Source organism: Crotalus tigris, unplaced genomic scaffold, assembly GCF_016545835.1.
Source record: "Crotalus tigris isolate CLP2741 ecotype Arizona unplaced genomic scaffold, ASM1654583v1 scf7180000019161.1078591, whole genome shotgun sequence".
Lineage (NCBI taxonomy): Eukaryota > Metazoa > Chordata > Lepidosauria > Squamata > Viperidae > Crotalus > Crotalus tigris.
The window spans coordinates 375,982-403,660 of record NW_024097408.1 but is presented as its reverse complement, the minus strand read 5'-3'; the positions used below and the strand labels follow the sequence as shown (position 1 = coordinate 403,660).

Sequence of the window (27,679 nt, the reverse complement as noted above, 5' to 3'; positions counted from 1 at the left end):
ATAACATATTATTTTAGGATGTCTAAAATACCCTTCAATTACATATTCCACATACTTCCAAACTCAATTAACAGAAGACATCTTTTCTCTTGTGCCATATCAGCCTTTGCATTTAATCAGAAAATCCCATCTATAGACATCTTCAATTCGATTTATTATTTTATCTTCCTGATGGTGAATTTTTTTTAAAAAATTCCCTGATTGCTTCTAGCTGATTCCAGCTTTGACCATTGCAATAGCGACTCAGTTCCTGAGGGGCAATCGGTGGGTGATGGTGGGGGGATTAATCCTAGGGATACAGCGCAGATGGTTTGCATACATCCTTGGCTGCAGCCGTGTACGAGGGTTGCAGACTCCAGGCTCTCAGTCTAGCCTCTTTTCACGGAAGACCGAGGAATGAAAGTTTGTAGAAACTGCAACGTAGCAGCGGAGAACGATGGGCGCATGCGCAGACCGGTAAGGCAAACTTCAAGAGGAACTTTTCTGAAGAAGGTGGGGAGCGTTTCGGGCTGAGTAGATAGACATTTTTTCTACGCTAGTGGATGTGGGTTAAATCTATTCTCCTGGGAAGAGTGATGACTTGGGGATCGTAGTCAATCCTGAAACGGAATTCTTTATCCCAAAGTAGGAAGGGGAGAGGCAAAGTGTGGGAGAAGAGATTCGGGCCGGGAGAGGCAATGAATGAGCCGCGGGAGAAGAAGCTAGAAATACAGGTTTCATCCTGTCTGCTCTTCCCTAGAAATCCCGCCGGACTCATTTCGGTTTGCCTCTTTCAAGAGGTTGCGTTTAAAGTTGAATTTCAGTTTCAGACTGAAACTGAGAACTTAGGGATCTGAAAATCAGAATCGAAAGATTGGATAAAAAAACAACAACACCAGTTCCGGGTATTGTAAATGTGATTTATTGCTGCCGTTTTGAAAGAGTAGGAATTATGGTGACAGGGTTGAATTGTAAAGGAGATTTTAAGAAATAGATGAAGGAGGCAAAAGAAGAGATGTATTGGCTAGAGCAGTGTTTCTCAACCTTGGCAATTTTAAGATACAGGGATGTAGATGGACTTAACTCCCAGAATTCCCTAGCTAGTATGCTGGTTGGGGAATTCTGGGGGTTGAAGTCCACATATCTTAAAGTTGCCAATGTTGAGAAACACAGGATTAGATGGTTGGACTGGAGAGACCTAGGTCCAGATCTCCCATTTGATCACAAAACTGACTAATATGAAAGCTGTGAAGATAAAATCAAACCAAATTATGTTTCCTGCCTTGGTAAAAATACAGGAAATAAATAAAAATCCTAAAAGAAGAATATTATATGTGGAGCAAGGAAGGGTTTTTTTTCCCTACCAACTATTGAAAGTGATTTAAGTGTTGTTAACTGAGTATGTGTATTTGTTTTTGTTTTGCACAGCAATGATTATAGCATGATTTGATTCTGGATCCCACAGGATGGAAGAATAGATATGTTTGACTTCAGGCAGGCAGTTGAATAAGGTTCTTGCAAATTCAGGAGGGAACTCGGGAACATGACTGGTGTGTTAAGGACTGTCCAGGGAAAGAGTGAGAAAATAGGGGCAAGGGATGATGAAAAAAGGTAACCGGCAAAACAAAAGGCTAATACAGTATTTTCTGTCGGTTTATTTCCTTTTTTCTTTCAGAGGTGATGATAGTTTCGAAGAGGAAAGGAGTCTTCTCTGCTTTGAAGTGCATAGTTCTAAGCTCATGGCTGGCAGTCCAGTGCCCCATAGGAGGAAAGTGGTTGAAGAGACACGGCTGGTGTTGGAAGCATTCTTGCAAGGAGCATTAAATAGAGGAGAGGATGGGGCCCCAGGTCATGTGGGCCGTGGCTACCACGACCCCCAAAGTTACATGTCCAGGTAATGGCTTTGCAGTTGAAGATTCGGCTTACTTGCAAAGGAAGGAAATAAATAGAGCGGTATTTTTCAAGCTTGGCAGCTTGACGATGTGTGGGCTTAATACTATATGGCTAGAGGTTTTTCCCCTACCTCAAATATTTAATCTTCCTAGCTTCATTTTTTAAAAATAATTTCCCCACCCTTTTATTATATGTGTTGTTCTGCTGCTCTTCACAAACAGTTTTATCACTTTCAGTTTCCTGAAGTCACTTGGCTTGGCTGCTCTGAGATACCTCTTTCGGAATGAGTGAAGAAATATGTGAAAAAAAAATGACAAAAATCAACCAAGGAGGTTGGGGAATAGAACAACAGATCATGGTTCTCATTTTCAGTGTGCTTTCTTCTGTCCACAGGTCCCCCGTGGAATATTTTCCGGAGTGTCCTGCCTGCAGCCCTGCCCATGAGGGAAGTAACTGTGTGGAAGGGAAAAAACATAACTTCCGCACTAGCATCAAGTACCTGTTGCAGAAGCGGTCCAGTTCTCGAGGACCCTCAGACAATCTGCTCTCCCCTGGAGAATCTTCAAAGAAATCTAAGGCAGGACCTGAGGGGACCCATCGCAAGCGCCATTTCTCCTTCAAGGGCCTCCTGAAGAAGAAGACTGCAGCTGTTTCAGCGGAGATACCTGACGCCAATGCTCTCCCCAGGCGGCCTGACTCTTTGCCTCTCGTCACCTGCTATTGTAAAAAGCAGGCAGCTGAACCAGAAGAGGCCCAAACAACAGGCAGTACAAAGCTTTGCTACTTACTCTGTTTTCTCCTTGTTTCTTTATTATGATGCTCAAGTCTCGCTTGGAAGGATGGATGGGAATTAGATAACGTTATGTTTTATCTTTCCAATGTTCATTTTGAACAAAGATTTGAGTCTGTGCGCCTCCAAGATGATTGCTATGGTCATTATACCACATTGGGCTATAAGTGCTTATTTTTTAATATAATAATAATAATAACAACAACAACAATTGTCAATAAGAAAGACAAAAAAGTCTGGATAGTGGACACGGCAGTGCCTGGAGACAGCAGAATAGACGAGAAAGAACTGGAGAAGATAACAAAATACAAAGACATAGAAATAGAAAGACTGTGGCAAAAGTAAGCAAGAGTAGTACCAATAATCATAGGCTCCTTGGGTGCAATCCCAAAACAACTGGAGCACCACTTGAACACCATTGACATTGACAAATTTGCTATTAGTCAATTGCAAAAGGCGGCCTTACTAGGAACTGCTTCCATCCTGCAACGATATCTGTAATACCATCAAACATCCACATCTGCCTATCCCAAGTCCTGGGTAAGGACTCGATAGGTAGACAAAATGCCAAATCCAGTCTGAACATCTGGCTGACTGTGCAATGATCAATAATAATAATAATAATAATAATAATAGTTGGAAGGGACCTTGGAGGTCATCGAGTCCAACCCCCTGCTCAGGCAGTACTTTCTTGAAGCAATAGGAACTTCCTGCTGCCAGGCTGGATGCAGCCCTCAGGGCCTTCTTAGCCCACTCAGATCAAGGTAGAAGTCCCTCCCACTTTTCATAACCTATTTGAAGGCCAGTTCAGATCATTCTCTGCATATACTCAATTTTTACATTTTTTTTTCACAGAATGATGCACAAAAAAAAGCAGTTTTAAGCCTTTGTATTTGCTTAAGAATTGTAATTCCTCCACCAACCCTAACATTTGAAGTGTTGCCCCCATGACTCAGTGCCCGTAACCCAGCTAGAAAAATTAAGAAATACAGGTAATCCTTGACTTATAACCATTTGTTTAATGATGGTTTAAATTTACAGCAGCTGAAAAAAAGTGACATGACGTTTTCGTACTTATTACATCCTCACAGACATATGCTCAATCTTTGGGTGCCTGGCAATCGGCATATATTTACAATGGTTGCAGCATCCTAGGTCCTGGGATTGTCATTTGCAACCTTCTTAGGGAGCTTCTACAAGCAAAGTCAATGGGGGAAGTCAGGGTTGCTTAATGATCACATTATTCACTTAACAACTTTAGTGATTTGCTTAACCATGGCAAAAAGATTGTAAAATGAAGTACAATTCACTTAACTGTCTTGCTTAGTAACAGAGACTGTGAAGTTCAATTGTGGTTATAAGGCGAGGACTATCTGTAAATAAAATGTATAACCTCTAATATTCTAAAAATCTTTAAAATATTTGTTCTATAGCAAGATTGGATAGGTGCTAATTACGGATATTTCAGGAAATCTTGAGCTACAAGTAATTCTGTCTGTAGACTAAGAATAAAAACAAATTTGATTTACTCCCTAAATTAGGGCACTGATGGAAAGATTTTTGTGGAAGGATCAAATTCTTGGATTGAGGAGGTTATACTTAGGCAATCTTCTCCCTCAATTTCAAGTATATCCTTTCTACCTCTACCTCCTACTGCTTTCCTGGTGAAGCTCGTACTTGGCAATACTAGTAGTAATTAGGCAAATCTGAAGTCATTCAAAAATTCTGAGTATTTCCTAAATGTTGAATTTCCTCCTGACAATATTCATTTAACTTTTTTTTAACCACTAGATTCCCCAAATGATAAGCTATAATGTAAAAATAACATTCCTACTCCAATATTAAGATATTCTTACAATCACTTCCCACCTTAAATATATTTTTATAATAGGATATCCTGCACTCAGGACAGAGTGATCCTTTGTTAAAATAAACATTTATTTTGTTAGATTTAGAACTCAGGCCCATTCAAGAGCTCAAGATAATATATAAGCACATGTTCCTCCTACATTTTTTCCCAACAATAGTTTTATGAATTAGGTTGGGCTGAGAGAGAATGATTGGTCCAAAGTCATCCAGGCAGCTTCTGTAGTTAAGGTGAACTTGAACTGAATCTCTCTCTTTTTTTAAAAATAAATTTTATTGGTTTTTTTAGTTTTTAAAACAAAGTGCTCAAGACACACCGTGGTATTAGGGTAGACAAACATCCAAAACCAAAACATATATACATAATTCAATCAATACATCTAGTATTCCCTCTCCCCCTTAGGTAACATAATTTATTTAAAATAGTCCAATTCTAGCTTAAATTTATTCAACCTATACCTGTTTTTAAAGCTTTAGAAATTTACATTACCATAATCAAATTAGCTTTAAGTACAAACATTATCAATTTGGGTATCCCTTCCAAATATATTCTAATTCCTTGATTTTATCATAAATCTTATTTAATTCTTCTTCCACTAATATCCCTTAGTTAAAATAAAATATTAATCTAACCTATACATATCTAGTCCATCAATTAATCAATCTCTTTAAGCTGACAGAAGAAAATCAAACCTTAAGTTATTTCGATCCATTAAACAGAATTCAAATTACATCCAATTGTCATAACTAATAACATTTGTGATATCAAACAAACAGATCATCTTATTAGATTGACTCAACATTACATAATAATTTTCTTACAAGTAACCCTATCGTCCTAAAAAAGAAAAAAAAACATTCTTAATCAGTTTAATATATATTCCATTAATCATCCCTTTTTCTCTTACTTCTCTGTTCTAGACCTGTCTAATCAATCAATCTCTTTAAGCTGACAAGATAGCATCAAACCTTAAATTATTTCAATTCATTGAACATAAAACAAATCAATCATCTTGTTAAAAATAGTGATTTTCATATAGATAAACTTTATACATCTTCCATTAGTCGCCCGTTTCTCTTACATCTAACTCATAATCTTAGTCCTTAGTCCATTACATAAAACTTTAAATTTCACTTTTTTTCAGTCTTCTTCTGGGTTTCCTCTTACGCCAAGCAGGTTTCCATAGCAAAGCTTCCCTTCCAGCTGATAAGTCTCTCTTTATTGCTTGTAGTATCATTTGGATCAGTGAGAACCGTCTTGACCTCTGCATTGGCCCTCTGATTCTCTTAACCATAAAGTCTTGTTGCTTTAACATTTGAAGTCTCAGACTTTGTTTCTTCTGGTCCTCAGCACCTTATAAGGCAAAATCAATTTCTCTTTATTCTCAGTTGAGTCCTCTTGTGTAATCTGTTTTATAGAAAAATCAAGTGTAGTCTGAAAGTCAATTGTGAAGTTTGAAGGAGAGATTCTGGCTCTTAATTCTGTAGTAAGCTCTTTCATTGTAGCACATATTTCTTCTTTAGCCTCGTAGATCTTTTCCAGAATAAGTTTACAATATAGATTTGAGTGCAACTCCATTTTAAAAATTGTTCAGCTGGATCAAATTATCTTTCTCTTGAAGAACAGTTTGAAGGCCAAAACCATCTCTAAATAGACAAGAGTTACAATATTAGCTTTTAACCAGTAGATGTCCTCAATGAGCTAAAAAAGTCTTTTTCAAAAATCATTCATTTTTTTTCTCCCCCCCCCTTTTTTTTTTCTATTTTTTTCAGGAAAAGGTGGAGGAAGAAATACTCAAAAAAAAAAAAAAAGATACAACAGCATAAACTGATAGTAGAATTCTTAGGGAAAAACTTTTTCTAATACCCCAAAACATATATATATCTAAAAGAACGTAGTCTTTAAAGCTTTGTTCTATCCTTTTGCTCGCCTTTCTTCCCAAGCATGTAGAAGCTGCCTTTCCAAGCCAGGGAAATAATTCCAACAGGGCTCTTACAGGCAAAAAAAAAGCAAAAAGGCATAAAGAGAGAAAGAAAAAAAAAAGATCTCACCCGGATTCACCACGGTGAGTTTTCAAGCTTAGATTTTCTTTGACTTGCGGTTTCTAGTGGCTAGGTGATCGGCCATTTTACTGGCCGATCTTCTCTGTCAGCCCTCAGAGTTGGCCTGGACAGCTGGAGGAGCCGCCACTTCTCCACAGCCAAGCGAAGCCTCTTCAATGGAAGTCGCACCCTCCAGGGCGACTTTAGACCCGCATGCGGGTCTTCTGGCGGAGGGAGGCTAGCCGATGAGGAGACGAGTCTCTTCGTACGACTAGGAGCGGCACAACCCGGAATTGGAAGTCTGAACTGAATCTTTCTATTGCAGTGTTTTTATCCAACACCTGTTTATATAATCTAAAAGATAGGCAGACCTTCCCTTTCCATGCTACTCTAGTTCAGGAATTTAATTCTTATGTTATTGTAACAAGTAAATTCAAAACTGCTTGGAACATTTTACCTCTGTAGCACCAACATGGTATCATCTTCAATATGTATTGTGACATTTGTTTAATCACATACCTCATTGTCACTTGCACTTGCCTTTCTTCCAATTATTTACATTTTCCTCAACATCTCTTGCTTTCTGCATAGAATTCAAAATCTCTGATATTTAAAAGTGAAAATCACCTCTTCCAAATTATCCCCTCCAAATGGAATTTTCTCTTTAAGTTCATCAGAAAAAAATACTATTTTCTCTTACATAATTCTAATTCTAATTGAAATGACTTTTACAATTATTTCTGTATTATCAATTTTCAATCTAGGGTTACAATACTGTTACAAAACTGGCTCTCTAGTCTTCTTCCTGACAGTATACAGTGTTTCCCAAATGTTATATAGTTATTTGACAAATAATCAAGTTACCATAACCTTAGCAGATGGTGATACTTAGCTGGTTTGGTTGATCTCAAAAAGCTAAGATAGGAAAATATTTGGGGGTTATTTTATCTGTTTCTAATGCAAAATTGTATAAAAATAATTATGAAAGGCTGTGGGTCAATATACAAAGAGATTTGAAAAATTGGGAGAAGTTGCAATTATCTCTTTTGGGAAGAATTGCGGCGATCAAAATGAATGTTTTGCCAAAGTTTCTTTTTTTATTTCAAATGATATCTATTTTAAAGAATGAGGTTAATTTAAATGAATGGCGGAAAGGTATTAACAAATTTATCTGGGCAGGGAAAAAACCAAGAGTAAAACTTAAAATTATACAGGACATTCGTGAGAGGGGTGGACTCAAGGTACCGAATTTGAAATTGTATTATGATGCTGTGGTTTTAACATTAATAAGTGATTGGGTTAATTTAACAAATGTAGAAATACTCCTCTTGGAGGGTTGAGATTTACTTTTTGGATGGCATGCCTATTTAATTTTTAATAAAAAGGTTGATAGGGTTTTTAAATCCCATATTATAAGGATTTCTTTACTTCGGGTTTGGAGGAAATATTATAGAAGTGATTTTAAAATTCCATTATGGGCTATATCATGGCATGAGATAGAAGGAATAAGGAGAGGAGTTAAGATGGATAGTGTCTCTTATACACAATTACTTAGATGGGATGGTAAAAATTGGCAGTTAAAATCTTTGGAAGATTTAACACAAGAAAATATTATTTATTCATGGTTCCAGTATAGACAAATAGTGGATAGGTGGAAGATAGATCGTAATGTGGGTTTGCTTAGAGAAGATGAAAATTTGTTAAAACAAATAAAAGATCAAAGACGAACTCACATTAAGAGAATTTATGGGGTGTTAGTAGAATTGGATTCAGAAGCAGAATTAGTCGAAGAATGTATGATTAAATGGGCACAAAATTTTGGTGAACCAGTTCTACTAAATACCTGGGAAATTATTTGGGTGAGGAATGTCAAATTTACACAAGCCCAAAATTTAAGGGAGAATTTTTACAAAATGTTTTATAGATGGCACCTTGATCCACAAAAAATGTCTCGCATGTATCCTGACTTATAGCTTAAATGTTGGAGATGCGGATGTTTGGATGCTACTTACTATCATATCTGGTGGTCGTGTAAAAATATAAAAGCTTTTTGGATTAAGATATGGTGGAATATTCAAAGAATTTTTAGAAGGAGGGTAAAATTTACCCCACAATTGTTTTTGTTAGGTATTGTTACTGATTGTGATACTAAAGAGACCACATTGATGTTAAATTTAATTACAGCAGCAAGGTTGTTAGTAGGGCAATGTTAGAAGAAGGAATCTTTGCCTGCTTTGCAAGAATGGTTTTTTAAAGTTTCTTATTTGGCGGAAATGGCAAAGATTTCGGCTTTTTTGAAGGATCAATCGCAAGAGAAGTATTTTGCAGTATGGAAAAAAATGGATAGATTTTATACAATATAAGTTGGATATAAAAATATTATTTAGTTTTTTAATAACTTATATCTAAAATTTAAAATATCTTATAGACTTTACTTTTTTTTATTTTTACTTTTTACTTTTATTATACTTTCTTTTATCTTTTTCTTTTTTCTTTCTCTTTATTATTTTTCCTTTTAAGTATTTTTCTCTTGGTATTTATGTTTTTCTCTATATATATTATTGTTAATTATTTTATAATTTGTTTAATTAATGTATTTAGATTTATTCATGGTTTATATCTTTTTAAAGATTTTTTGAAGAAATTTTAATTAAGCCTATATTCAGCTCTGGGAAGGTCGGGGGAGGGAATGGGAGGGCTGGGGAGGTTTGGGGAAGGGTTGTTTTGTTTTTGTAAAATTTAAAAAAAAATTTCAATAAAAATGTATTTATTAAAAAAAAAAAAAAGCTAAGATAGGAGCAGACCTGCTTAGTTCTTGATAGTAGCCTATCAGGACATTTCAAGTAAAATAGGAAATAAAAAACATCCCAAAAGTAAGCAATGTAAAAATACTTCCATATTGCTCTATCAAAACTATACAGACTTATTCAGGTATTACTATGAATTGGACTTGATTTGATAGAATCTGTACTTTTATCATGTTAGTACAGTACTGTATTCACCTTTTAATGTTTTACTGTTCATCTTATTTCTGTAACTTCCTTAATAACAGGATTTGATTTTTTTTTTTTGCACCTTGCTTGAATAATTTTGCATTCTTTATTCCAGATGGTGAAGCTGAGGGTGCTGAGTTTTATACTTTGGTTGCTCAGAAACTAGATTACTTGGTGAAACACCAACAACGGGTCAGCCCTACAGCTGCAAAAAGCTCAGTTTCTCCCAAAGATCCAAAGATTACAATTCCCACAGACACAATCTCTGGCAATTCAGGTACTGCATTTTTTTTTCTTGTGTGTTGAAGCTGCCTCATCCAAAAACTCTGGGTTTATAAACAATGATAACACAGAAATCCCTTCTTGATCTCTGAATCAGGTATCTCAGCTTTTTCTGTACTGTATTGTCACCTTCCTGTTTTGATGAGACTTTAATTTTCAAAAATTCCAGCCACCTTTTGGCCAACACATATGGAAGGTACCAGATTAGAGGAAGTACATGTTGGATCATATGGAAGGAAGGATGACTCTAAATTTAAAACAATCTCTCCACCTGAAAAATGAAGCTTAGATGAAACAATTTATCTCCTTTTATAACAATCTTACAAATTTAAACAGATTCCTCTATTTTAAATTAAACTATTAATTTAATTTAATTCAATTTATCTAAATGATTTGGGGGGGAATAGTCTTCCTTTCAGGAATAGGTAGCCACAGGAGGATAGGGATCAAACGATGACAAGAACATTTTGGTATTATCACAAAATGATATGAATAAAATATTTCCATCATATCTTATGATGCATCTGACATTATAAAATTGTACTAGTATTTGTGGAATGATTTTACAACATACATGCCATCACTTTAACATCTATGTGGCTTAAAACTGACGACTGTTCTTTCAGGGAAATATTGTTTATATTTTGGAATCAAAATAATACATTTTTCTCAGTTGCCTTGGAAAAAGGGCCAGAACAATTGGATGAGAAACAGAAAGAACAAATTCTTCAGAAGTTGGTTACCCTTCTAGAAGAGCAGGCTGCTGTCTTCAATAAAAAGGTATATATGCAACAAAGAATTACCGCATAAAGTACTAACATTCAAACTGCAGAACCAGTACTGAGTATTTTGTGGCTGCTGTGTGGAATTAGCCCTATGCCAAAGATATTCCTCCAGGTTTTTTTTTTCTGAATATGTTTTGTAAATCTTAGATTTTTTCCAAGTCTTCAAATAAGCCTTGTTGTCTATGATATTTCTGTTTTGACTGCATTTATTTTTATTATTTATTTATAAAATGTATAGCCTAACCGTCTTATCTCAAAATAACTGGGCAGATTTTTGGAGTAAAGGTTCCTCAGATTTTGTGTTAACAAGTGTATACAAAGTTAACAAGTGTATACAGACTTGCACAGCTGAATCTCCCCACTTGCCTTTCTGTTTTGTGATCTATTGAACTTACTTTTAATTAGGTATGTGGAGTATTGCAGCTTAGGGCATTTCTTTTGGTAATATTTAGGCATTAGTTTCTTTTGGGGCTGTGTCTAAGGAGATTCTCAGTCATCCAGGTCATAGTTATCCCAAAGATGCTTTTTCACAAGGCAGCTGGACTTTCTTGTTTTTCTTTGAAGATGTTTCACTTCTCATCCAAGAAGCTTCTTCAGCTCTGACTGGATGGTGGGAAATGGAAAGATTTATACTCTTGAAGTTCATTTGCATTCTTTTAGCCAGTTGTTAAAGCCACCTGGAGGCTTATCTGTGTCTTCAGGGTCATCTGAGTAGTGCAAATGGATGTGGAGCCTTCTTGTTCATTGTATAATTAGTAAACTTAAATAGATTATGTTTAATATGTTTGCATAATCCTGTATTTTGCTCTGGGAAGTCGGGGGGGGGGGACGGGGTGGATGGGTTGAAGTTTAAGTAGTTCAGATAAAGTAGAAATAGTCTTATTGTATATAATATTAATGTTTTAATTTTGAGAGAGGAACTGCTCCGGCATTTCTCCTGGACCGCATCGAGAGGAGAAGAAGGTGAGAAGTAAGTAGGAAGGTTGAGGTGAAGGAGGAGAGGGGGTGAGTGAAGAAAAAGAGGGAAAGAAGTAAGTTGGTTTGAGGTGGGATGCGGTTTGGAGGGAAATAGGCGGGCAAGACCGAATGTGGTGTGTATCAATTTGTTTTATTTTTTATCTGAAGTATTTGTAAGATTGTTATGTATTGTAAAGTTGAAAATAAAATTTTTTACAAAAAAAAAAGTTCTTTATCGGGGGCACAGTGAATCATTTCTAATTGCAGTTGTCTCTTAAAAAGGTTCCTCTAATATTTGAACTCTTGACATTCATCTCATTTTCTTTCATTGGCAGATTGAAGCTGACCCACTGCTACGTAACACTATTTCCCGCCTCTCCTACCGCAGCTTTACTCACCTGGCTGAAGCCTTCACATCACGTACCCCACCTGGGGTTTCTAGCCCTCAGCTAGCCAAGCTAGCCCTTACTATGGAACTCACAAGGAAAGTGGCTGGCATTAACAGCCACGCAGTACATACCCTCATGGGCTATAGTTTGCAATATATGGATATGTTCATACCTTGGTTGCAGCAGCAAGGTGGCTGGGTATGTGGAGAAACATGTGTTTCCCTGAGTTTTACTTGCTAGGCCAGATTACATTTAAAAGGGGAGCCCAAAAATGAAAAAGAAAAAAATACTGATATTTTGCTCAAAATATAATTAAGATACTTGAGGTTCTAGTTAAATACTTTGGGAAAAACAGTCATCTGTTCTGCAAGTTGTCTGCTTTTGAGGGTTACAAAATTGGAATAAAACACTTATTTAGCTGAAGAATTATACATTGTCTAAAAGCTGCAACTAAAAGCTCATAGAGTACCATAAGAGCATCTTAGTTCTATGCTAGAAGAGAACCTGTATTACATGTATAGTACTTGTGTTCTCTATCCCTGTATTATCAAGTACAATTGTGTTGCTGGATAGCAGCTGACAATTATTTTTTCCTACAAAAAAGGAGAAAAGTTTCATTATTATATTTATATAATTATAAAGGGATATTTTCTTGTGGCTGAGGGACTACATTTTAATATTAAGGGAATAACAGTGATGTAATTACATCACTGCAAATATACTGGGCCATTTTTTTGTCTTCTAAAGCCAGAGGGTCTCCCATACTATATGTCACAATTCTGTCTGTTGTCAGAGTTGGAGCAAGACACAATAGAAAAGGGAGGGAGGGAAGAAAGCAAGCAAGCAAGCAGGGCTTAATGGTGGCATGGAAATGGCTATTCTTTATAATAACATGTTTTTTTTTCTTTATAGGAGAACATTGTAGCCCAGGAGGAGATATTTGACTTGCAACTTGACTAAACAAACCCTTGTGCACCAGTGGCAATGCTCTTATGATGAATCATGTTTGCAGAAGACTGAATGCTGGGTTGAACTGCTAGCACTTAAAGGCCTTTGTGACTTTCCACCTAGGCTAAATCTAAAGGGACTTTTTTTTTAGTAGCCATGACTGGAGCTAATTAAGAATTAGCAGAAATCAACTCTAATCTTCGGTGCTCGGAGTGAATTGCAAAATTTGATCACAGTATGCCAAATTGTTTTGTCAAGTGTTCCTGAAGAAGTATGAAGTAGTTACTTCCTCTAAAACCTGCCAGTTGTCAAAAATATTTCTGAAAGGGCGTTCTTCAGATACCTGCCATCAAAGGCAAGAAAAGTCATGCCCTTGGTGAGAACCCCTGTTCTTCAAGCCCTGAGCAACACTTGATTTTTTTTTCTTTTCACCCAAGATGAACTTTTCTTTCCTCCGATTTTACACTTGAGATTAAATAAATACTCAAATCTTATTTTATTCCTATTTTCCGATGGATAGATGAAATTTTCAGATGTGATATTGTCAATATTTATTGTCTTTGCTTTTGTTCTGAATTTTTTGTTCTGAATTGCTCTGAGAAATGTTGGTTTTGAACAATAATTTCTGACTTGCAGAAAATTAATTTCAGTGGAACTATGATTTATGTTAATATGGGGAGAAAACAAACTTAATATCAAACTCAGGGATATGGGAGTATGTTTGTTTAACAGCAATGACTTCCCTGAAGCACTGTGATTTTTTTAAAATAAAAATTTAAAGATTCTTTTATTTTGGTGTCAAATACTTTTCCTAGCATCTGTTACTTTTCTTTGGGCAAGCCTATTCTTTTGATTTGATGATACATAACCAATTCTCCTTTGGCTGTACTAATGTTCAACTGAAGTCTGGAAGTCCAAGCATAGCCTTAGTGCACCATATTGCAGAAGAAAAGTTAAACTGATGTTATCTAGTGATTTAAAACTCGGGAGATCTTCGAATATAAATGTACATTTATTCAGAACAAAGTGATATGTTCTCCTGAAAGACACCTGAATGATTCCCCCGAAATTCACCTTTCGGTGTATGATTGCCGCTTGCTCCGTTCCTCAACTGATCCGAGACGAGATAAGCAATTCCATTTTTTCATTTTTTTTTCTTCTTCGGTACAAGCAGATCATAAGGCGCTTAGAACAACGTCATTGCTGGGGGCCCCAAGGACGAGCAGGAGGCGCGTTGAACGCAATCGTGCCTGTAAAGGACCAATAAAAGCGTTCAAGGTGCTTCCATAGAGAGGCGATCTAGGGCGGTCGAAAAGCCGCCCGGGAAGACCAAAGTGATCATAGAAGCTCGACTGCAAATTCATCAAGGCACTTCCTGTTTCCGTCTTTTGCTGCCAGGCCTCCCGTGACTTGGAGAAGGCGGAGCGGGCTGGAGCTTAGAAACGGCGCGAGAGGAGGGTTGCAGGAATAGCAGCATGGCAACGGCCGCGGTGAGCAACAGCCTCATTTTCATTCTAGGAAGAGACTCGACTAACCCTCTTTCCCTACCCGAATACACTCCGGGTCTGTGGTCGTCATTGAGCTTCTGATGGACCGAGGCCAGAGTAGCCCCCGTGGGATGCATTAATGTTCCTCCTCATTTGCTCCCTTCTAGAAAACACTAGGCTTCTCCTGCCGGCTCTGATTAAGATGCATTGGATTACAGCTCCCATCATTCACTGCCAGTACACGTGAAGCAGTTGAGCTCGTTGGGAAGACAGCACTTTGGGGACTGGGATACATTTCCATATCGTGTGAATTGCATTTATGTATAACTTTCCTCCTAGAAGTTTACCTAGCTCTGTTTCACCACTTGCTAGTTTGCCCTTTAACTTCGCAAACTAGGCTGGGATTTCTGAAACAATACAACAAGCTTTTTAACGGTGCGCTGACTTCTGTTAATCTGATTTCATTTTGAGTTCACAAAATGTTAACCAAGTTTTGAGACTTAGCAATAGTCTTTGCACAATATGTATAGCTTGACTAAGGTTATCCTTATGAATTTCTGCAAGAGTTTAACAATGGTTTAATGTATAGATTCTGAAGAGGCATTAATTCAGTTACTTGTTTAAGCATGTTGTGTGAATGTAACCTATTGGCTTTTAGGATGGACCACAACTCCCAGAATTCCCTGGTCTGCATACTGGCTGGGGAATTCTGAAAATCCACTCATCTTAAAGTCGTCAAGGTTAAGAAATACTGTTCTAGACTATATATCTACTGCACATTCTCACAACTTCCCTCTTATCCCCTTTCCTGAGTCAGTTATACCACTGCTGCTAGGAGAGAGTTGAGACAGAGTTAATTTGTCTCCCAATGATTCTGATTAGGATTTCTACTTCTCTGTTATCAGAATGGGAAAGTATCCCCCAGCAACATCCAAAACAGTTGTTCAGTAGACATCTGAGAATTCTTTTTGCTCCACCAATTATGGGTCCTGTTAAACAACTGATACACGGTCTGACAATTTTGGGGGAGAAATTGGAATGCTATATAGTATATTGTCAGTTTGATATAATGGTTAAGGCACAGGGCTAGAAATTGGAGGACTATAAGTTCTAGTCTTGCCTTATGTGCAAAATCAGCTAGGTGTTCTTGGCCAGTAACTCTCTTTCAGCCCTAGGAAGCAGGTAATGGCAAATCCACTTTTGTAATCTTGTCAAGAAAACTTGCAGGGACTTGTCTAGGCACTTGCCAGGAGTCAAAAAGTGACTTGGGGGAAAAAATGTCATGTACCTTGCTAAATCACATTTTGAACTATTTAGGAGTAAGGAGTATTAATCTAGATTATCTCTGATACTAAACCACCATGATAATCTAAGCACATTGTTGTTTGCTCTAGCTGTCATGTTTACAAAGTCTTCAGCTTGTGTCCTTTCATTCAGTGATCATTTAAGCTTAAAAATGGATGTAGATCAGTCCTCAAAGTTCTGGCCATTGAAGTACCCCTGTGGTCACGTGATCACAGTCCAGGCACCTGTGTGCTCAGCTTGTGGCAGGAACATGCAGGGATCTGGAGTCATTGATCACAGTTTTCTATCTTCCCTTTGGGCTTCCCACAAGTAAAGTCAGCGGGGAAGGTCAGAAATCATTTCTCACTTTTTCTCCCTCTCACAGCACTTTCCTGTCCTTGTATAGCCTCTCCCAGCCCTCCCTTGGCCTCCTACAACTCAAGCAGAACCTGAGGTGGGCCTCCCCTGCCTTCTGTGACTTGTGTGCAGCCTGTGCTAGCCCTCCCTAGCCTCCCCACTCACACTCCTTACCTGGAACTCATACCTCTTTCCGCTGAGTGATTTGTGTATCTTGGGGTTAGGTGGTATCACCGAGCAATGTAATCACATGATGTCACACTTACAACCACATTGCTTAGCAACACCAATTCCAGTCCCAATTGCCATCATAACCCAATGACTACTTATATGTGCATTCACTCAAATACAACATTTATACAAATGTATGCTATCATTCGTATAGCTACTGTACTGTATTCAATTTTCCAGTCTGACCTCATTCACAGGACAATACTGTTTTCAACTGGTCTTATCTATCTTTGCCCATCTTTCTTTTTCCTCTTTTCTTTCCATGTTCCCATTCCATTTTATTTTGTTCCATCCATTTTGTTTCATTCCATATATATTGATTTTTTTTTATCAAGTGGTTGATTAAGAGTCATGTCTATATATATGTTAGGCACAAACAACCACATCCAGACATGTATACTTTAAGCTAACTAATTATATAATATTCTGTATTTGGAGTGATGTGAGATGATAAGAGAGTTCACATTTGGAATTTCAATACTGTAGCTCATTTTGTGGTTTGGATGCTACAGAGTTAACAATATACATTACTTTATATGAGATGTTTCCAAATGAGATATCTGTTTGGAAAGAAATATAGAAAGCGATCTGTTCTATGTCTATTTAGCTGAAAAATTCAGACCAAAATGTGTTACTTATTTGAGATTTAGGACAGAAAATTTTTGATATATGAACATCATCTTCTCTCTTTTCTCAGGCTACGAAAGTTCCTGAAATTCGCGATGTTACCAGGATTGAACGTATTGGTATGTTTTCATTGCTGCCTCTTCCTAGGATGATTTCCAATTTTACCCCTATGGGTAGTTTATTATTAAATCAATAATTATGGGACAAATCTAATAAATCAATGTGCTGCTGTCTATATCGAAATGGCTGCCAAATCAAAAGCTACTGTAGAGTTAGATGACTTTGTAATTTTGATTCTCATGGTATACAGCAGGGCAGTTAATGCTGAGTTTCAGGACAGATTCTTTTATTTTGACTTCCAAATAAAATGGATAAAACATTATCTCCTTAATTTTGACTGAGGAAAATTAAACATTTTAAATAGATCTTTAAATAGGCTTAATCTACTATCTGCAGAAATCACCTTCCTCCAAATTATCTTCCCAAACTGTCTCCACCTACCTACTTGTGGTTGCCTCATTAACTTTGCAACTGTGGAAATTGCCTTCCCCCCAAAAAAAAATTAAGTAAAGCCTCCAATCAGAAAACTGTCTGCTTCCAGTGTAAAATGTCACCAACCTCTTTTCAAATAATCTTTCATGTTCACAGGAGCCCATTCCCACATTCGAGGACTTGGCTTGGATGATACCTTGGAACCTAGACAGGTACTTGAAAAAGTAATTTCCAGAAAGTTTTTGGATTGATTGAAGTTGGGAGAAGAAGCAGTTTGTTCAAATGAGAGAGTAGAAGAATTGGTGCAATAATTGAGGAGAGAAGTTTAGTGTTTAAATTTAAACAGAGAGAGAACAAAAATTATTAGTCAAATTATTCAGTTAATTGGCTTCACCTATGCGGATGTGTTTTTCAGATAAATGAATTTTATTATAAATAAATTCTCTTTTAAAGATAAAAATATGTGAAACATATATAACTGCTTATTCAGTTAAGAAAAAAGTTGGTAAGTTCTTCAGACCATTGTATTATAGATATCCCATGATTGTTTGGGGGGTGGAGGCAAACTTGGTGTCATAACTTCGAATTTGAATTGTAAGTATCTTTTAGAGGACCTGTCATAACTTCAAATGATCACTAAGTGACTGATCATAAGTCCAAAACTACCAATATTATGATCTGTGTGTGTGGAGTTTTACACACACACACACACATACACACACGGGAGTGAGTTTTTTTGTTATCAAGATAAAGATTGGTCAACTTTGGATTAGTTTTTCTCTGGTCATTTTTATTTACAAGTACAATGTAAGTAACTCACTACTATTTATTACTTTAATGTTTTCCATGAAATTATTCATCTTATCTCTTAACTGTCATAGAAAATAAACAGGATAGATAAAGTTCTTGATTGTAATTTTGCAGTTTACAATACAATCAATATAGGCCTAAATCTGTAACCCATTACATGCAGCATTTGAATAATGTTAAATTATGTATTTTAGGAGAAATTAACAGGTTAAGTGTTAGAGTTTGGGAATGCAAATGTGAGAAATACGCTTTGTGAGGATTGAAATAAAGGAAAAATATCATCTCCCATGTGTCCATTTTTCTCCTCCCCCCCACTTCCTGTTAGGTATCCCAGGGCATGGTAGGACAGTTGGCTGCTCGTCGAGCTGCTGGAGTGATTTTGGAGATGATAAAGGAAGGCAAAATTGCTGGTCGAGCTGTCTTGATTGCTGGCCAGCCAGGCACAGGAAAAACAGCCATTGCCATGGGTAAGGGCAGATTGCTAGAAACCAGCAATGAGTTTCTGATATCTTGAAAGATGATGGGTCTATCAATATGAAAGTTCCTCATTCTGAATTTCTTTTCTTGAATAATTCTGGCTCCATTCTCATTATGTAGTAACTGTACTGTTGTCTCTCTTCTAGGCATGGCCCAGGCACTGGGTCTTGACACTCCTTTTACAGCAATTTCTGGAAGTGAAATTTTCTCTTTGGAGATGAGCAAAACTGAGGCACTAACTCAGGCCTTTCGCCGTTCCATTGGTGTTCGCATCAAGTAAGAAGTTGCCACAAATTTGTATTCTCTGAGAGCGGATTAGGGTCAAGGGCTCCAACAGAAAGGACATTTCTTAAGAGCAGAGAGCTAAACAACATGAGGAAATCAACAGCCAGGTTTCTTACTATGAGGGCAATTCAGAAATAAACCTCCATTTGGTTATCAATGACAGACACTCACAGATACAGAACTTTTATTATATACATTAGAAAATTACATTTCATTACTTTTCAACATAATCGCCATTCAAATTGAGGCACTTGTCATAACGACTTAACAAGGTTTGAAATCCCTTAGTAGTTGCTCGGCGCGAAGTCTGCACTATGGGAGTGTGGATCAAAAACATCTCAATGGAACTACTTCAAAAGTTCTTTCGGTGCGTCTAGCGGTGTGCGGGCAAGCAATATCGTGAACCAACACCACACTGGAAGTGGTGCCATAGAAAATCCCGCCAAATGTGAAGATGCCAAAGGAGCAACGCTAGGGAAGTTCATGGAGTGTGGTTCGACCATCAGTTCTATGAAACGTTACGAAAACTCAGACGAGCCATCCATAACAAGTATCAGGGCATGCTGACTTCTGGTGTGGTGTTAGTTCACGATAATGCTTGCTGACACACCGCTAGATGCACCCAAGAACTTTTGAAGCAGTTCTGTTGGGATGTTTTTAATCAACCCCCCCCCCCCAATAGCCCAGATTTGGCACCGAGCAACTACTACTAAGGCATTTCAAACCTTGTAAGACGTTATGACAAACACTTCTATTTGAATGGCAATTATGTCAAAAACTAATGTAATGCAGTAGTTTTCTAATATATATAATAAAAGTTCTGTATCTGCGAGTGTCTGTCATTGATAATCAAACGGATTATTTCCGAATTGCTCTCGTATTTATATTTATGAAATGTTTATACACTGATTTTAGCTTGTTAGCTGCAATATTTTTTGTGTTGCTTTCAGTGGCATTTTAGCAATTACTGTGATACAATAAAACTAGAGTTATAGCTTTAGCTATTTAAATGGGAAGTAGAAACAAATTAGTAAAAAAAATTCTTGATTGACTTTGAAATTATATTTCCACTTATGCAAAAGGAATCTTTCTGTAGTGAGACATGCTACTATATGTCTTTATTTTTTTAATGACCATTTTAATGCCTTTTTACAGGGAAGAAACAGAGATAATTGAAGGTGAAGTTGTGGAGATTCAAATAGATCGTCCAGCAACTGGAACTGTGAGTTGATGCCAGAGTAGAACAATAGGGGAACGATGGAGTTGACTTGTTCAGTTGCCCAGTACTGGTTGTACTTACAGAAGTATCTTTGTTAAGGCCACGATCACTGGAGAATGTTGATTGCTCCCTTCCTGTTGCAGGGCGCCAAAGTTGGGAAGCTGACCTTGAAAACTACAGAGATGGAGACGATCTATGATTTGGGCACCAAGATGATAGAGTCACTGACCAAGGAGAAAGTACAAGCTGGGTGAGCTCTGGGCAAATAAGAGGAAAACAGTTGTAAGAGAAAGCAACAGACACATGAAATCAAGAGCTTGTACTAGATAAGCAGTGGCAAAGAAATTTTTTATTTGTCTGGTTTCTGGAGAGTGACTTTGTCAAAATCACTCAGTGAATTCATGGTCAAGTACAGACTTGAATGTCAGTCTTTCTGATCTGATGCTTTTAACTCTTCTATGTCCGGTGTTCCAGCTGTCATTGGGATGAGTTGTCATTGCTATCATTGTGGTTAATGGAGATCATACAATGAGAAGTGTGTATATAATAAAGCAAAAAGGATAGCAGACAGAGAACAGAAAATAAGTTTCTCCTTAAAAAAAAATCTTCATTCTTCTTTCAGTTGTGAGTAGAAAAAAGAAATTAACTGATACTTCTGATGTCATAGGAGACATTGAGTTTCTTAATGAAATGCCTTTCATTCAATGTTGAATAGCAGGGCCAATCCAAAGTTACCTCTGTCTGTTTCTACAGGGATGTCATTACTATAGACAAAGCTACAGGAAAGATTACCAAACTAGGACGTTCCTTCACACGGGCCCGGGATTATGATGCAATGGGCTCTCAGGTATTGTCATGAGGCAGAAGGTAAATTTGGGAGAAGCTATAAAGAGACCCAAGGTTCACTATGGGGAGAGGGGACGCAGGGATTGGTACAGCTTTTACAGGCACTGTAGACTCTGGCCAAGATGTGGAGGGTTAGCTTTGATGGCAGAAGGTCTCTAGTTTAGGCTCTGCTAAAGAATCCTGGGAAGCAGGAATCAGAAAATTCTAGGAGAGTAGATAGTGCTGGATTAGTTAGATGCTATAACAGCTTTACATGTATCCATTTTTCAGATACTTTCTGCCTGAGCTCAGAATTAAAGGGTTGGGCTGGGAAGTGGTAAGTTAGGGAGGATTCAAGTTTAACTACATCTGTCTGATTTAGACAAAGTTTGTGCAATGCCCTGATGGAGAGCTGCAAAAACGCAAGGAAGTCGTGCATACAGTCTCACTACATGAAATTGATGTCATCAATAGCCGTACCCAAGGATTTCTGGCACTTTTTTCTGGTAGGAAGGTGGAGTGGGAGGAAATGGAGATTCTGTATCAAAACTCTGGTGTTTGGTATTTTCAGTCAAGGAAGAAGTTATAGTTATTACACTGGATTCAAGATGCTAAGATACCATAGGACAGTGGTGGCAAACCTATGGCACGCATGCCAGAGGCGGCACTCAGAGCCTTCTCTGTGGACATGGGCACCATCACCCCAGCCCCACCTCCCCCTGTGGCCTTCTCCTCACCAACAGCCCCCCCCCAGAGGAGAGTCACCCACAGGCATGGCCCGCGCAGAGCAGTGCAGCGAAGGACATAGCAGCCGGGCAGCAGGGACAAGACTCCACCCTCATGCCCCATCGCACGTAGATGATGCTGCAGGATGCGGGTGGAGGGTGTGGCCGCCATGGTGCTGCAGGGCCACCTGGGCGATCTGCTGCGGTGGGCCCGTAGGGGCAGTAGGTGGCCCTGTGGGCAGGCGGGATAGGGAACAGGGCGATTTTTGGGCACTCGGTGTCTAAAAGGTTTGCCATCACTGCCATAGGATATATACATATGATATATGATATGATATATGATATGATTTATGTATATACAAGATACATAAAGATGTCTTCTCTAAGTGACTTAATGTAGCTTTTCAGTTTATGCCAGTTAGATCACAAATCCTATTATTTTATGGTGGCTGGAGATTGTAGAAGTTGTAATTCACTATAGCTATATGATTGGCAAAAAATGATCAATAAGTTTAATACAGGATAGCAGTTCCTTTATAATTTTTATGTCCTATAGTCCATCACAAATAATAGCATTCCAATATAATGTAAATTTTGAATGGAACAACCTGGGGGGGGAGTTCCATAGCTTATAATTTTTCTAACTTTAAGCCTGTGGAATTTATAGAATATTTATTGTTATTAATCATGTTTTTGGCAGTTTATGTGCAGATGATACAGGATACATAAAGATTGTGATATTTATGTAATGATAATTAATAGTAAGGGTTCAATAACCCAGATAGATTGTGTATTTTAACAAATATTGAAATTATATCTGATAGTTAGATATATGGGAAATGTAAATATGTGATAACAGAGGGTATAATCTTCATCATTTACTCTTTTTCTTTTATTTATTTACCTAAAAGTATTTTGGATAGTATTTTGAGAAATTGTAATTATTGAACCCTTATTAAGTGAGAAAATATCTACCAAGCCGTAAAACAGAACATGGCTTTTGGGGTGGGGTAGGGTGTAATCTTGCATTTCTAAAAAAATGCTTGTTAACATTATTATATTACCATATTTTCCGGCGTATAGGACAGCTCGGCGTATAAGACGACCCCTGACTTCGGCGCTGAGTTGCATGCCTAGAAAGTCGTCTTATACGCCAGAAACTACCGTAATTTCCGGCGTATAAGACGACCCCCAACTTCGGGGCCGATTTGCTTTAGAAAGTCATCTTATGCGCCAGAAAATACGGTAATAATGTTAATAAATTTTAGTATGAAAAGAAGTAAGAAGCAAAGGGTAAATGATTCTTATATATCAATGATGGCAAATCTTTTAGAGATTGAATGCCGAAACTGCAATCCAAAACCCATTTATGTATCATTGGGTGCCGGGTGGGCATAGTCCATTAGGTGGCTGTGGCCAATTGGGTGGGCGTGGCCCATTGGTGAGCGTGGCTGCAGTGGTAATGGCAGATTGGATGGGACTAAAAAGTTCAATCAATCAATTCCAACTTTGCGAGATCTTTTTTTTTCCTGCGAGAAGTTGAAATTGATTGAACCTTTTTTTTTGCACATGGCGGCGGAGGCCTAAAGCGAAAAGGTTTTATAAAACCCAGCTGGAGGCCTAGGACTGGGGCAATGGCGCGCGTGCCCATAGAGAGGGCTCTGCGTGCCATCTGTGGCACGCGTGCCATAGGTTCGCCACCATGGTTATATATTCTCTCCTTTCTACTCTTTGAATTAAAGTGAGGAATTTTTAGATTCCATCTACATATTGAAATGAAAAGTATGGGTAACATTGACTCATGTTTCCTCTCATTTCTGATCCTACATTTTCAGGTGACACAGGAGAAATAAAGTCAGAGGTGCGGGAGCAGATAAATGCAAAGGTAGCAGAGTGGCGAGAAGAAGGCAAAGCTGAGGTGATCCCTGGGGTGAGTTGTACATTTTAGAATGTAGAGTAAATCTCCAGGCCATCTCCCTCATTTTGTAGTCCTTACCAACCATTTATTCAGCAAGCAAACTTAAGGTGTTGAAAAAATAACTTTACAACTAATTTATGATCATTTATGACCTTTATAGTGTCCCTCAGTCACTTGATCATAATTATAATCAGTGCGCATTGTGCTTGACCTGTTTGGAAGGGGGGATGTTTCCATTAACTTGTAAAGCAGAGAGATTGGACAAAAGGGGAGTTCAAGAGAGTAAGCCATTTGTACACCTTAAAAGCAGTGCAGTTGCACCAACAGCAAGTAAAGAGAAAAGGAAATATTACCTACAGAAATCACTTGCTCCCCACCCACAGAACAGAAATATTGGAGAAGAAAGGATTTCAAGAGAGTAAGCTGTTTACACAATAAGAAAGATAATAAGTCCCTTGAGCAGTCAGAAGGGCAGAGGAATGGTTAGTAGACAAACAAAAGCCAAAGGTGTGAAAATGAATACCCTTTTCTCTTTTTAGCCAGAAAGCACAGTGACGGTCATGTAATTCCCCACTTAGTAATCACTTCATTTAGCAGAGGAGTTGCCAGTCCTACTTAGAATCATTAAGTGAGGATTGTTTGTATTTTATTTCTGACTTAAAAGTTTTGGAAAGATAAACCTTCTCCCATATATTTCCTCCCTATTCTATAGGTTCTCTTCATTGATGAAGTCCATATGCTGGATATTGAGTGTTTCTCCTTTCTTAATCGAGCCCTGGAGAGTGACATGGCACCTGTCCTCATCATGGCCACCAATCGTGGCATCACTCGGTTGGTATCAGGCCGAAAGATTTCACTATGGAGAAATGCATTAAAAATCAGCTTCTATAGCTTATGAGTAAATTTTAGATTAGTATTGATAGTATAATAACTCATTTTAGATTTGGTATTGCTATGGTTTAATTAATATTGACTTGTTTATATTATTCTTTTTGTTTTAATTTGCTTATATTTATCTTAAATGGGAGTTAAAGTATTTTATGGATTTGGTTACTTATATAGTTGGGTAACGTTAATTAGAATTTGATTATTATTTTGTAACCCTGTACTCAGCTCTGGGAAGTGGGGGGGAGGGTTAGGGGTGGATGGGTTTTGGGATATTGCATACTGTATAAAACTTTTCAATAAAAAAAATCAGCTTCTACAGTGAACTCTAGGCAGGAGTCTTGTTCTTCTTTGCCCTGCATAATTGGTAGCCTTTGATAGACTCGTTAGGGCTCTGAAATGATTGTAATGCTTATATGATCATTACTCCCTGTTAATGAGATTAAAATTGAAATGCAATGAGATTTTGTTCTGTGCACTGAAGGAAGACAATGAGATATTGATAGACAAAGATACAGTTGAAAGAAAAATTACACATGTACTCTTTGCCAAGCGGAGAGTTGTTATAAAGTATTAGAGATGCTGGATGTTTTTAGTAAAGTCAGCTAAGATTGCACAGAAACTATTATTCTCAAGTAATGACTTTTAATGGGACAATATTAAACAAAGGTGAATATGGTAACAAATGCTGTAGTTTTATTTATATTCACTCAGAAAGGAAAATCTGTTGTCCAAAGATGATCCCTTAGCATTAGATCTACATGCTATTCTTTCTACTGGCTTATTAATCCTGTGGATCCCCTTGTTAATTTCTTTTCCTTGCAATGCAGAATTCGTGGCACCAACTATCAAAGCCCCCATGGCATTCCTATTGACCTGCTGGATCGTATGCTGATTATTTCAACCTCTCCGTACAGTGATAAGGAGACCAAGCAAATATTGAAAATCCGGTGAGAAGTACATTGTATCAGTTTCTACCCTAAAACAATGCTCCTACATATTTCCTGTATCACAGTTGTCCCTTTCCCAACTACACTCTTACAATTGTATATTTTTCTACTTGCGATGAGGCGTTCTGTATGTTGATTATAGTCAGACTTCTCTTTCAGGTGTGAAGAGGAAGATGTTGAGATGAACGAAGATGCCTATACAGTACTAACCCGCATTGGTTTGGAGACTTCCCTCCGCTATGCCATCCAGCTCATCACAGCAGCCAATTTGGTGTGTCGCAAAAGAAAGGTAAGCTCAGACCTTGGTATGGTGCTTCAATGTCTTCTGGAAGAAGAGCCATATCACAATGGACCATGCTATTGCTCAAGATCTTTAGATGGCCCAGACTATCCTACTGTTCTTCTCAACCCTCTCTGCAGTAAAAAAATTAAAAATGGATCAGGCAGGAACCATGGATAGAGTTATATCACTATTTATGGACAGCTTTAAAATGTCCCCAGTATGTTGATAAGATTGAAAGTTTATTAATAAAAAAGAACTGAGAGACATAAAGCAATGACAATTTGAAAATTTGGAGTGTAATTATAATTTTGAGATCTTGATGGTTATATATTGAGTCCAGAAAATTCTTTCCAGCTTGTTTCTTTTACCCAGAGACTCAGACATGTAGAAGGAAATTGCAAATCCATTTGTATTTGTATTGTTTACTCATTGAACTAAAATCTTCATTTTTTCACATGCTTTTTATATTCCTACAAAACTGAAAATCTTATAGGCTTTGGTTTCAATGTCAAAAGAACCAATGTTGAAAATATTTGTGATATCTTCTTGATTGCAATGGCTCCTGAAGTCAAGATTCCCATAAATTTCTTATTTCCCATGTTGGTTGTTCCCATGTTGGTAGTTGTCTCACACCTCCCAGTACTATGGTGCATTATTGCACTTCACATGAAAACAGTGTTGTTTTGGCAACCCTTGTTCATAACATGTCTTCTTCATAGTCATCATTGGGGAAACTTATTTTTTGAAAGGAACCTTTCTTGGCTGTTTTGTGCAAAATTTCAGATTCTCCTTACTCAACACAAATACTGTACATGACATAAAACTATCCATCATCATTAACCTATGGCAATTATTCCATATCTTCACAATAATTACTATATATTTATTCTGACAGTAAATATACCGAGCAGAACAGTTTTCCTGAGCAGAAGAGATGTCTTACTTTAATAGTGGAGTTAGTGAGGGTCCTTTTCATGGGTTGCTGCCTGTGCACCAGAAATACTCACTCTTTCCTTTCATATCCTTAGGGCACAGAAGTTCAGGTTGATGACATCAAGCGTGTATATTCTCTGTTCCTGGATGAGTCACGCTCCACTCAATACATGAAAGAATATCAAGATGCTTTTATGTTTAATGAACTCAGTGAGTAAAATATGAGTGAAGAATAATGAGAGCTCTCCCAGTCCTAAAACCAGTTTCCTCTATAGCAGCCATTTTCCCTAATGGCAACATTTATACACTGTGCTATAATGCTTGGGTTAAAAAAAGCAACATGCTAAATTATGAACTATCTAAGTACATTTTGGCAATATGTTATATGAACTCAAATCGTTCTGTTGAAGTTAAGACTTAACCATCAAGTATACAAATTAATTGCAAACAATTGAGTTCTCTAAATTAAGCCAGGCCACCAAAGGTTAGGACTCCACATCCCATTGTTTGTTCTTTTATAGTAACATGAATGATTTGAGCATGTACCAAGCTTTTCCCATAGCAAAAGACCACGTTATGGTTTGACTCCAGAAAGTGTGAAAGCTGTTAAACAGAATATGAAATGGGAATGTAGAACAAGATGATCCAAGGTGCAGGCTGACAAGTATGGGCCACTTTTGATGCTAGTGCCCTTTATTTGGTCTCCTGTTTATCCCCCAAATCAACTTAGTAATGTTTCTCCATCTTGAAGATGTTTTGTTTTTATTTTTCAGGAGGGGAGACCATGGATACATCATGATAAGGTTTAAATACCCAGATCAGACAGAGTGTGAATTGATATTCCTTTTCTGGTTATTAGTTTTTTGTAAAAATAAAACTGGATTTCCTGAATTTCTGCTTGTTTCAAATTGGAAAGGCAACAAAAATCAGTTTTTATTATTTCAATAATTGTTTCCTGTGTGTCTT

General features: G+C 37.5%; 2 protein-coding genes across 4 annotated transcripts; both read left to right on the top strand.

The window, feature by feature from the left end:
• Positions 1 to 433: 433 nt before the first annotated feature.
• Positions 434 to 13,715, top strand: BCL2L12 (BCL2 like 12). 3 transcript variants are annotated; one of them, XM_039360199.1, is made up of 7 exons: positions 434 to 492; positions 1,655 to 1,873; positions 2,266 to 2,636; positions 9,680 to 9,841; positions 10,520 to 10,626; positions 11,924 to 12,175; positions 12,890 to 13,715. In XM_039360199.1, the coding sequence occupies exons 2-7, from the start codon at positions 1,719 to 1,721 to the stop codon at positions 12,935 to 12,937; spliced, it is 1,095 nt and encodes a 364-aa protein (XP_039216133.1). In that variant the 5' UTR covers positions 434 to 492; positions 1,655 to 1,718; the 3' UTR covers positions 12,938 to 13,715. The 3 variants fall into 3 exon arrangements, with proteins under 3 accessions (XP_039216133.1, XP_039216130.1, XP_039216132.1); XM_039360196.1 differs by having other exon boundaries at positions 2,266 to 2,639; XM_039360198.1 differs by lacking the exon at positions 434 to 492 and adding an exon at positions 498 to 544 and having other exon boundaries at positions 2,266 to 2,639.
• Positions 13,716 to 14,262: 547 nt separating this feature from the next.
• RUVBL2 (RuvB like AAA ATPase 2) lies at positions 14,263 to 27,639 on the top strand. The gene is made up of 15 exons (XM_039360195.1): positions 14,263 to 14,415; positions 16,982 to 17,030; positions 17,560 to 17,615; positions 18,539 to 18,680; positions 18,837 to 18,966; positions 20,131 to 20,197; positions 20,338 to 20,444; positions 20,948 to 21,041; positions 21,402 to 21,525; positions 23,580 to 23,674; positions 24,375 to 24,493; positions 25,378 to 25,497; positions 25,657 to 25,786; positions 26,809 to 26,923; positions 27,487 to 27,639. Exons 1-15 carry the CDS (start codon positions 14,401 to 14,403, stop codon positions 27,510 to 27,512), a joined length of 1,389 nt encoding a protein of 462 aa, XP_039216129.1. The 5' UTR covers positions 14,263 to 14,400; the 3' UTR covers positions 27,513 to 27,639.
• Positions 27,640 to 27,679: the final 40 nt, after the last annotated feature.